This window comes from Sciurus carolinensis, chromosome 8 (genome assembly GCF_902686445.1).
Source record: "Sciurus carolinensis chromosome 8, mSciCar1.2, whole genome shotgun sequence".
In the NCBI taxonomy this organism is placed as follows: Eukaryota; Metazoa; Chordata; class Mammalia; order Rodentia; family Sciuridae; genus Sciurus; species Sciurus carolinensis.
This window is the reverse complement of record NC_062220.1, coordinates 12,970,535-12,982,098: the sequence shown is the minus strand read 5'-3', so window position 1 is coordinate 12,982,098 and position 11,564 is coordinate 12,970,535. Positions and strand designations below refer to the sequence as shown.

Here is an 11,564-nt window from a genome sequence, read left to right as displayed (position 1 = left end):
CCAATGCTGAAGATGCTGCTGCTTCTACTGCTTCTGGGGCCCAGTAAGAGCCTTCTCCTCCCTGGGAGTGTGGGCTTGTGTGTGTGTGTGCTGGTGTGAGTGAAGTGATGGCCAGGCATTGTGGAATGTTTGTGCTGATAAAAGTGAGAGGGTGTGTCCAGGCTGTCTGAAGTGCACAGGGTGAGGCAGCAGGTAGGGGAGGCAGGGAGTATGGTCCCAGGGAGTCTGAGAGGATGCCTGGGAGAGGAAAGGATTTCCCTGGGGCTGGGAGAAAGGTGATGGGAGAGCTGAGTGTTCTAGGGCCTGCCTGACTCTGGTCCTGCTGGCCTCCTCTGTCCCTGTGTTTCAGCAGACTCTGCGCTTGGTGCTCATGTCTCTCAACATCCAAGCAGGATCATCTGTAAGAGTGGGACCTCTGTGAAGATCGAGTGTCACTCTGTGGGCATCCAGGCCAGAACTGTGTTTTGGTACCGCCAGTTCCCCAAAAAGAGCTTCGTGCTGATGGCAACTTCTAATACAGGCTCTGATGTCACCTGGGAGAAAGGTTTTGCCCAGGAGAAGTTTCCCATCACTCACCCAAATCTCACCTTTGCATCTCTGATGGTGACCAGTACAGATTCTGCAGACAGCAGCTTCTACTTCTGTGGTGCAGAGACACAGTGCTGGGTGAAAGTCTGAGACCTAGGCAAGAAGGCTTGCAGCAGCCTGCCCCACCCACCCTCAGACCCAGGAGCCCTGTGGGAGGAGCCTGGGGAGAGAAAACCACAGCTTCTCTCAAGGAGACCTCTGGGAGCATGCCTGTGGCAGACAGAGTGTTGTATATGGAAAATCTGGGTGTATAGAATGTGGGGTGCTCTCTGACACGTGCCATGTGTTGGAGGAAAGTGTTGACTGCGGGAGTAGGATGTTTTACACAAAAAACTTTTCTATGCAATACACACAGGAGAACCAACCTTCTCTTTATGAGGGATGGGTTGGGACGGGTCTGGCCATATGAGCTCTGACCTCTATAACAACCTAGTCGCCCAACTCTCTTTTATATATAATATGCAGGTAAAAGGGGGCAAGGACCACAGTAGCTTCTATGATGGACAGGATCGGGTACAGTGAGGGGAGCCATTCACCTAGGGGGAAAATTCCAGAGGAGACAGGAAAATACTCCCACACAACACCACATACTTCGGGACAGTTCTTAGAAGCCAGGCCTCTGTCACATGGCGCAACCTAGTCCTATTCTGCTATATAAGGATGGCTTACCACAGAGAATTGTGTGTGGGAGGGTAATTTTTTCCAGACCTTGAAAAATAGAAAAAATGTTCAGCTGATAAAGAACCAACTCTCATGGAAATTTCTCCAATATTTGAAGACCTAGATCATTGCCTGACTCTGACATGTTGCCCATATATTCTTGATAAATCTACATGTAATCACACGACTACATCTGTAGACATCGACACAGTGTTGTACATTTCTATGTTTCCTTTGGTAGCTGGCTCTCTATGACTGTTCAGCACTGTCTTCTTACCATGTTGGACCCTCAAGATTGAGAGAAGTCATGAAGCAACCAGGCAAAGAGAGTTACTCAGAGAAGAATCCACTGCTGAGATACCCAGTTTATTGTTGATGATGCAGGAGAAGAGACAGAGAACACAGGAAGGAACCCTCTCTGCAGGTACAGAGTGTAACTGAAACACACGTAGAGAAGGTTGTGCTGAGCTGTTTATGACATAGGTGTCAAGAGTGAGAGAAGGCAGAGGAAGCCTGTAGGAAAGTCTTCAGATGACATGGTTGACAGATCTAGAAAGCTCTGTCAGAAGGTTGAAAATAAGTGGAACACTGAAGTCATGACCTTGGAAAAATCATTTCCGAAGAGATGATTTCTCCATTGACAGCAAATCTGCATGATCCAATACAAAAAGAGCAAAATACATTACCCTCCTCATACTAGAGAAGAAAATGTGTCTGGTAAACCTGTGAAGAGATGGGGCAAGGAAACCCCTTATATGAAAGAAAACCCAGTACAGGGTATCTGAGGTCTTGAAAATGGAGGATGAAGAGCAATTCCTAGTAAGAACCAGGACCAGAACCTCAGTGGCTCAGCCACCACCATTCCACAGGGAGTGCTTACCATCATGGTCATGTCTACCATGTTTACCACCATCGGCACTGGCCATTTTCCTCAGGCAGACCTCTACCACACACCAGCTTAGAGCAGAAAGGCAATATATGACCCTTCACCTCTGCCCTGTGAAACACTGTTTTTGGCTGCATGTCCTTTGGTTCCTGGCAGTAGATATATCCTGGGCAAAGATGCAGAACCTGCTGGGTGCCATCAGACCCCAGAACCAGGGCTCCTCTTGTACCACAGCCCTGTGATCCAAGCTCTGACTCTAACTTCTAACTGCTTACCCAGTGGACTCTGAAGTCCCCAGACATCAGGAAAACTCATCACAAGGATAAAAAGAGGAAAGAATTATGAAACACAGTGACATTGAAATACTCTCAAAATATGAACTAGAATATACTGTCTGTTAAGAACACGTTTGGCTTGGGCTGTGGTTAATCCATACTCTGTATGGCAGTGTCAATCGTGACACAAAAATTAACCAGTGTGAGCATGAAGGAATAAAATATTTATGATAGGAATCAGTCCTGACACAACTTGGGGAGAAACTAGAGTAGGAAATGTCCAAAATAGTTATAATAAAAATCTCTACTAGCTCTGGTGGTGGGACAAACTGGAGCTTGGGATAAGTGATATTCACCCAAGCCGTGGATGGACCCTGAAAGAGGCCTGTGCTGGAGCCCAGGAAGTGGCTGCTCTTTGTGTTCACTGCTCCATGAGTTCTCAGGGAGGCCCGTGTGGCTGGGCATACACTGGTCAGCAGGACAAGTAGCCAACATGGACTGCAGCATGCGAAGTAGTAGAGAAAGGTCAGAACACACATGAACCACTGGAATGCTTTAGTCTCTCTTTATTTTCAGTGCTGGGAATCAAACCCAGGGCTTCATGTGTACTAGGCAAGGACTTAACACCGAGTCCAGCTCCTCTGAGCTTTTTTCTCAGTTTCATAGAATGATGATTTCAGAACAATGGCAGACTTTTTATATTTTCTTACTACTTTTATGCATTTCTTCTCCCTGTGATCAACTCTAAGCCAACCCAGAACCACATGTGTCACAAAACAAATTCTCAAAAATATTTCCTGCTTAGCTAGGCTGACACGGTAACAAAATATACAGCAAGTGTTATCAGAATGAAGAGGAGGATTTTGCTCAGATTCAGGGGGCTTCCAGCCTCTTCTGTCCAGACAAAGCACAAAGCTGGGCCCCAGGCTTTCCACTGCAATTACCCCGCACACATTGTAGAAGAAGTTACATTGTGAGGTGGCCCCATTCTAAACGAGGAAGGGAAAATGGAGTTATAGGAACAGGCAGATGCCCTTTCACATACTTGAGCACTATGCAATGCACTAGTTGTATTTTATGAAAAAATCTTTCTCACTGTGTCACCAAAACAATTAGATGGTTCAAGTCCTAATTCCACCCCACTGTTTTAAGCTCCCTGTTCCAGGGAAACATCAAGTGGAACTATAATGAGTAGGCTGCTATCAAAATGAAAGTGTGGTGCTTGGGGAAAAACCTTTCAGTTCTTATTTTATTTTGTTTGCTTTGTTTTTTACTTACTTCATTTTGATTTTCTAGTAATGGCTAGATTTTTTCAATACTGGTCCACTGATAGACCTAGCCTATTATGTTACACCAGAATGATTTCCTTAAATCACCTAGAATTCACTTGCAATCACCAGTACTTAGTGTGACTACCATTACAGTAAAATGATGATAAATAAATTACCGTCATAACTGTCTTTTCATGAAAACATACAGGGTAAACCAGTATTTTTTAAACTTAGATTCATTGCACACAAATTGGGTACAACTATGATTTCTCTGGTTGTACATGAAGTAGAGTCATGCCATTTGCGTAATCATACATGTACATAGGGTAATGATGTCTGTCTCATTCTACTATCATTCCTTCCCTCCACATCCCCCACCCCACATTTCCCTCTACACTATCCATCCTTCCTCCATTCTTCCTTACCTCCTCCCTGCACCCCATTATGTAGCATCATCTACTTATCAGAGAAATCATTTGACCTTTGATTTTTTTGGATTGGGTTATTTCAGGAAGCATGATATTCTCCAACTCCATCCATTTACCTGCAAATGCCACATTTATTCTTCTTTATAGCTGAAAAATATTCAGTTGTGTTTATATATCACAATTTCTTTATCGATTCACCTATGAAGGGCATCTAGATTGGTTCCACAATATAGCTATTGTGAATTAAGCTGCTCTAAACATTGATGTAGGTGCATCACTGTAGTATGCTGATTTTAAGTTCTTTGGGTATAGGCCAAGGAGTGGGATAGCTGGGTCAAATGGTAGTTCCATTCCTACTTTTCTAAGGAATATCCATACTGCTTTCCAGACTGATTGCAACAATTTGCAACTCCACCAGCAGTGTATGAATGTACATTTTCCCCAAAATCCTCACCAACACTTATTGTTGCTTGTATTCTTTTTTTTTTTTTTTCAATTTTTTGCAGTGCTAGGGATTGAACCCAGGACCTTGTGCTTGCAAGGCAAGCACTCTGCCAACTGAAATATATCCTCAGGTTTGTAGCTTGTATTCTTGATAATAGTCATTCTAATTGGGGTGAGATGAAATCTCAGGGTAGTTTTGATTTGCATTTATATTATTACTAGATATGTTGAATATTTTTTCATATATCTGTTGATTGCTTGTTGATCATCTTCTGTGAATTGTTTGCTCATTCTCTCAGTCCATTTATTGATTGGGTTATTTGTATTCTTTGTGTAAAGTTTTTTGAGTACTTTATAGATTCTGGAGATTGGTGCTCTATCTGAAGTGTGTGTGGCAAAGTTTTTCTTCCACTCTGTAGGCTCTCTCTTCATATTGTGATTGTTTCTTTGCTGAGAAAAAGTGTTTTAGGTTAAATCTATCCCAATTATTGATTCCTGCTTTTATTTCTTGTGCTTTTACACTCAAATTAAGGAAGTGTGTTCCTAGGTCAACATGATGAAGATCTGGACCTACATTTTCTTCTACTAGATGCAGGATCTCTGGTCTAATTTCTAGGTCCTTGATCCATTTTGAGTTGAGATTGTCCAGGGTAACAGATAGGGGTTTAGTTTCATGTTGCTGCATAAGGAATTCCAGTTTTCCCAGCACGTTTGTTTGAAGAGGATTTCAATTCTCCACTGTATATTTTTGTCACCTTTGTCTAATTTGAGATAACTCTATTTTTGTGGGTTTTCTCTGTGTCCTCTATTCTGTACCATTGGTCTACCTATCTATTTTGGTGTCAATACCATGTTGTTTCTGTTACTACTGCTCTTGGATATAGTTGAAAGTCTGGTATTGTGATACCCCCTACTTCACTCTTGCTAAGGATTGCTTGATCTATTCTGGATCTCTTATTCTTCTAAATGAATTTCATGATTGCTTTCTCTATTTCTATGAGTTACAGCATTGGGATATTAATTGAAATTGTATTGAATTTGTATAGCACTTTTGGTAGTATGACCATTTTGACAATATTAATTCTGCCTATCCAAGGACATAGGAGATTTTTCCATCTTCTACAGTTTTCCTTAATTTCCCTCTTTAGTGTTCTATATTTCTCATTGTAGAAGTCTTTCATCTCTTTTGTTAGATTGATTCCCAAGTATTTTTTTGAGGCTATTATGAATGGGGTAGTTTTCCTCATTTTTCTTTCAATAGTGATAGTTTGAATTCCTCTTTTCCTATTCATATCCCTTTAATTTCTTTGGTCTGTGTAATTGCTCTGGCTAGAGTTTCAAGGATGATGTTAAATAGAAGTGGTGAAAGAGGGCATCCCTGTCTTGTTCCAGTTTTTAGGGGGAATGCTTTTAGTTTTTTCTCCATTTAGAGTGATGTTGGCCATGGGCTTAGCATAGATAGCCTTTACAACGTCCAGGTATGTTCTTACTATCCCTATTTTCTCTAGTGTTTTGAGCATGAAGGGGTGCTGTATTTTATCAAATGCTTTCTCTATATCTATTGGACTAATCATATGATTCTTAACTTTAAGCCCATAGATATGGTCAATTACCATTATTGATTTTTGGATGTTGAACAAACCTTGCATCCCTGGGATGAAACCCACTTGATCATGGTACACTATCTTTATATTTGTTTGTGTGTGATTTGCTAAAATTTTGTTAAGAATTTTTGCACCTATATTCTTCAGGGATATTGATCCGAAGTTTTCTTTCCTTGATGTGTCTTTGTCTGGTTTTGGTATCAGGGTAATATTAGATTTGTATAATGGGTTTGGAAGGGTTTCCTCTTCTTGTATTTTGTGGAAAACGTTCAGGAGTTTAGAATGAGTTTTTCTTTGAAAGTCTTATAGAACTCAGCTGTGAATCCATCTGATCCCAGACTTTTCTTCATTGGTGAATGAAGAAAATTTTGTTAAATTCTTCTATTTCATTCCTTGAAATTGATCTATTTAAATTGTGTATGTCCTACTGACTCAGTTTGGGTGAATCATAGGCCTTGAGATACCTGTCGATATCCTCGAGATTTTTCCATTTTGTTACACTATAGATATTCAAAGTAGCTTCTAATTGTAATTTGTATTTCAATAGTGTCTTGTGATATTTCTTTTCTATGATGAATTTTAGTAACTTGAGTTTTCTCTTTCCTTCTCCTTGTTAGTGTGGATTAGGGTTTATCAATTTTGTTTATTTTTACAAAGAACCATTTTTTTCTTTTGTCAATTTTTTGAATTCTTTCTTTTCTTTCAATTTCATTGATTTTACCTTTGATTTTAATTATTTCCTGTCTTCTATTACTTTTGGTGTTGATCTGTTCTTCTTTTTCTAGGACTTTGAGCTGTAATGTTAAGTCATTTATTTGTTGACTTTTCTTCTTTTATTGAATGTGCTCCATGCAATGAATTTTCCTCTTAGTACTGCTTTCATAGCATCCCAGAGATTCTGATATGTTGTATCATTGTTCTCCTTTACCTCTAAGAATTTTTTTATCTCCCCTCCCCTCTCCATGTCTTCTGTTTTCTGTGCATCATTCAGTAGTATATTATTCAGGCTCCAGATGTTGGAGTAATTTCTGTTTCATATTTTATCATTGATTTCTAATTTCATTCCATTATGATCTGATAGAATGAAAGATAGTATCTCTATTTCTTTGTGTTTACTAAGGGCTGCTTTGTGGCATAACATATGGTCTATTTTAGAGAAGGATCCATGTGCTGCTGAGAAGAAGGTGTATTAGCTCATTGATGGATGGAATATTCTATATATGTCTGTTAAGTCTAAGTTATTGATTGTTATTGATTTTTATGTTTTCTTTGTTCAATTTTTGTTTGGAAGATGTGTCCAATTGTGAGAGAGTTGAGTTAAAGTCACTGATTATTATTGTGTTGTGGTCTGTTTGGTTCCTGGAATTGAGAAGGATTTGTTTAACATATATGAATGCGCTATTGTTTGGGGAATATATATTTATGATTGTTATATCTTCCTGATTTATGCTTCACTTAAGCAATATGAAATGTCCTTCTTTATTTCTTCTGACTAACTTTGGCTGAAGTTCGCTTTATTGGATGTGAGGATGGAAACCCCTGCTTTTTTAACTGAGTCCGTGTGGTTTGTTTTACCTCATCTTTTCACCTTTAGTCTGTGGGTATCTTTTTCTATGAGATGAGTCTCTTGAAGGCAGCATATTGTTGGATCTTTCTTTTTAATCCAATCTGCCAGTCTATATCTTTTGATAAATGAGTTTAGGCCATTAACATTCATGGTTACTTTTGAGATATGTCTTGTATTCCTGGTCATTTTCACTTATTTTTAGCATTTAACTTGACTTGGTTTCTCCTTTAATCAGCTATTCCTTTAGGGTAGTTCTTCCCTTTGCTGACTTACATTGTTGTTTTTCATTTCTTGCTAATGGAATATTTTGCTGAGACTGTTCTGCAGTGCAGACTTTCTATTTGTAAACTCTGTTAGCTTTTTTCATTGTGGAAGGATTTTATTTGGTATTCATATCTGAAGGTAAGTTTTGCTGGGTATAAGATTCTTGGTTGGCATCCATTTTCTTTCAGAGCTGAAATATATTCTCCCAGGCCCTTCTTGTTTTAAGGTCTGGACTGAGAAATCTGCTGATATTGTATTGGATTCCCCTTTATGTAATATGAGACTTTTCTCTCGCAATCTTTAAAATCCTATCTTTATTTTACATGATAGGTATTTTCATTATAATATGCCTTGTTGTGAATTTGTTGTAATTTTGTACATTTGGTGCCCTGTAAGCCTCTTGTATTTGATTTTCCATTTCATTCTTCAGATTTGGGATATTTTCTAATATTATTTCATTAAATATTCATTCATTTGGTTTGTATCTCTGTGCCTTCCTCAATCGCAATAATTCTTAAATTTGGTCTTTCATGATATCCCATAATTCTTGAAGGTTCCATTTTTTAATTTCTTACCATCTTCTCTGTTTGGTCAACTCTTTTTCAAGATTAAATATTTTGTCTTCATTGTGTGAGGTTCTGTCTTCCAATTGAATTAACCTGTTGGTTATGCTTTCTATTGAGTTTTTACTTTGGATTATTCTTTCCTTCATTTCAAGTATTTCTGTTTGTTTGTTTGTTTTTTTTTCAGAATCTCTATTTCTTTATTGAAATGATCTTCCCTTGCTGCATTTGCTCTTTTAACTGTTTATCAGTACAATCATTTGTTGCCAGCCTTTGCTATATTATCTCATCGTTTTCTTCTTGGATCATTTTAATTATGTGTCTAAACTACCTTTCTGACATTTCCTCTGTCATGCTCTCATTGTATTCTACTGATATAGCATCTAGGTTTGTTTACTACACTTTCTTCCCTTGTTTTCTCATATTGTTTTTGTATCTTCCCCTCTAGCATTGGAAATTTAAAGTACTACCGAATCCCACCTATAGAATTATAATGTCCCTGCAGGTTTCCAATACCTCACATTGAACGAGAGATCAATATTAGCAACACACCATAAAAGGAGTATGCATCCTTAACCCAAATGATCCCTATTAAGATATTAACCATACTGTCTTAATAAACAGAAATGATGAGTTCAATTATTATCTACAGCATAACCAATGGGTTTGCAATGAGGACAAAATTTTCTAATGGTGGACAAAAAGCATGGGGAGGACTGGAGGATAGAACTTTAATGAGATAAGAAATGAGTCTATAGAGGTACAATGTCATAGGAATAGTGAATGCAGAACTAAAATATATAGATTGTAAACATGAGAAAAAGGACAGTCTCCAAAGCGACAGATAGAAATGATGAAAATACAGTGCAAAAGATATTAATAAAAGAAAAAAGTGATTAATAGTAGGTCTAATAGGAGGAATTGTAATAATACTACGAATTTAAAACAATTCTACAATAAAACTATGCTGTACTGATCAAACCTCCTCGTCTTCAGTAGCCCAAAGTCTGTGAAGAACTTGATAATGTGGGGTTCCAGGAAGGGTGCTGTCCCATTATGGATGGTGGTCTCCAGGTCGGGAATAATCAATGTAAGTGGGTAGAGGTGCCCCCATGTGTTGATAGATACTCAGCTGCAGCATGGACACTGGACTATGCAGGATGAGGGCACACTAAAGACAGATGCCAGGGTTGGTGGCTTGACCAGTCAGTATTTTTTTTAGAATAAAGTCAAATGACATGTGAGGGGAATTGTCATGAGGTGGTCATGAAGGGAAGAGCTCTTGGAAGGTACGAAGTGCATTCAACTGGATTATGAAGAAAAAACCAGCCTCCAGGAGAGGTGCTGCACTGGGCACTGTGGATTCACAAGGCAGTGTCAGCCTGCAGTACATTGATTAAGAGCCCCGAGTTATTCAGGAAAAATGACTTTGAAGATAGCACAAAAAAGTTGAGGATTGGGTAAAATGCATTTACTTCCTGAATGCATGTCCTTTGCCACATACAATCTCATTAAATCACCCCAGTGTTCAGGTCTCAGAGCACCTCCTATACATGTGATGGGGAGGCATCCTGGATCACTGGCAAGGACCACCAGCAGGGGGCAGATGAGAGCACCCCAGGATCCTGTGTTCAGGCACCCATCCTCCAGGGCTGGGAAAGGAAGGAGGGGACACATGGTCAGACCTCTCCAGAGAACGGGGTGTGAGGCCAATGCTGAAGATGCTGCTGCTTCTGCTGCTTCTGGGACCCAGTAAGAGCCTTCTCCTCCCTGGGAGTGTGGGCTTGTGTGTGTGTGTGCTGGTGTGAGTGAGGTGGTGGCCAGGCATTGTGGAATGTTTGTGCTGATAAAAGTGAGAGGGTATGTAGAGGCTGTCTGAAGTGCACAGGGTGAGGCAGCAGGTAGGGGAGGCAGGGAGTATGGTCCCAGGGAGTCTGAGAGGATGCCTGGGGAGAGGACAGGATTTTCCTGGGGCTGGGAGAAAGGTGATGGGAGAGCTGAGTGTTCTGGGTCCTGCCTGACTCTGGTCCTGCTGGGCTCCTCTGTCCCTGTGTTTCAGCAGACTCTGGGCTTGGTGCTCATGTATCTCAACATCCAAGCAGGGCCATCTGCAAGAGTGGGACCTCTGTGAAGATCGAGTGTCGCTCTGTGGGCATCCAGGCCACAATTGTGTATTGGTACCGTCAGTTCCCGAAAGCAAGCTTCGTGCTGATGGCAACTTCTAATGCAGGCTCTGATGTCACTTGGGAGAAAGGTTTTGCCCGGGACAAGTTTCCCATCAGTCACCCAAACCTCACCTTTGCATCTCTGATGGTGACGGGTGCACTTTCTGAAGACAGCGGCTTCTACTTCTGTGTTGCAGAGGCACAGTGCTGGGTGGAAGTCAGAGACCTAAGCAAGAAGGCTTGCAGCAGCCTGCCCTGCCCACTCTCAGACCCAGGAGCCCTGTGGGAGGAGCCTGGGCAGAGAAAACCACAGCTTCTCTGAAAGAGACTTCTGGGAGTACTCATGTGTGTGTGAGTACACAGAGAATTTGGGTGTGGACGATTGCGGGATATTCGGGTGTTTTCCCAGACCTTGAAAATAGGGGATCAATTTCAGTCAATAAAGTGATCAACTGACATGGGAAGTTCTCCAGATAATTGAAGAACTGGATCATTGCCTGACTCTGCTATGTTGTTCATATATCCTTGATAAATCTACATGTAATCCCACAGCTACATCTGTAGAGATCTACACATCACTGTACGTTTCTATGTTTCCTTTGGTCGCTGGCTCTCTATGACTATTCAGCACTGTCTTATCACCATGCTGGACCCTCAAGATTGAGAGAAGTCATGAGGCAACGAGGCAGAAAGAGTTACTCATAAAAGTATCCAATGCTGAGGTATCCAGTTTATTATTGATGATGGAGCAGAATAGACAGAGCACACAGAAGGAAGCCCTCTCTGCAGGTACAGAGTGTAACTGAAACACATCTAGAGAAGGTTTTGCTGAGCTGTTTATGACATAGG

General features: G+C 40.5%; 2 gene segments (V, D, J or C); both read left to right on the top strand.

Annotated features, from left to right (window-relative positions):
• LOC124990399 (T cell receptor beta variable 20-1-like) lies at positions 1–5,626 on the top strand (the record flags this gene model as incomplete). The annotated part of the segment is given in 4 exon segments: positions 1–43; positions 350–646; positions 4,357–4,390; positions 5,599–5,626. Coding segments are annotated over 4 exon segments (399 nt in total), but the record flags the coding sequence as incomplete, so codon positions are not given.
• A 4,633-nt stretch (positions 5,627–10,259) lies between these two features.
• LOC124991228 (T cell receptor beta variable 20-1-like) lies at positions 10,260–11,037 on the top strand. The segment is given in 2 exon segments: positions 10,260–10,302; positions 10,610–11,037. Coding segments are annotated over 2 exon segments (468 nt in total).
• Positions 11,038–11,564: the final 527 nt, after the last annotated feature.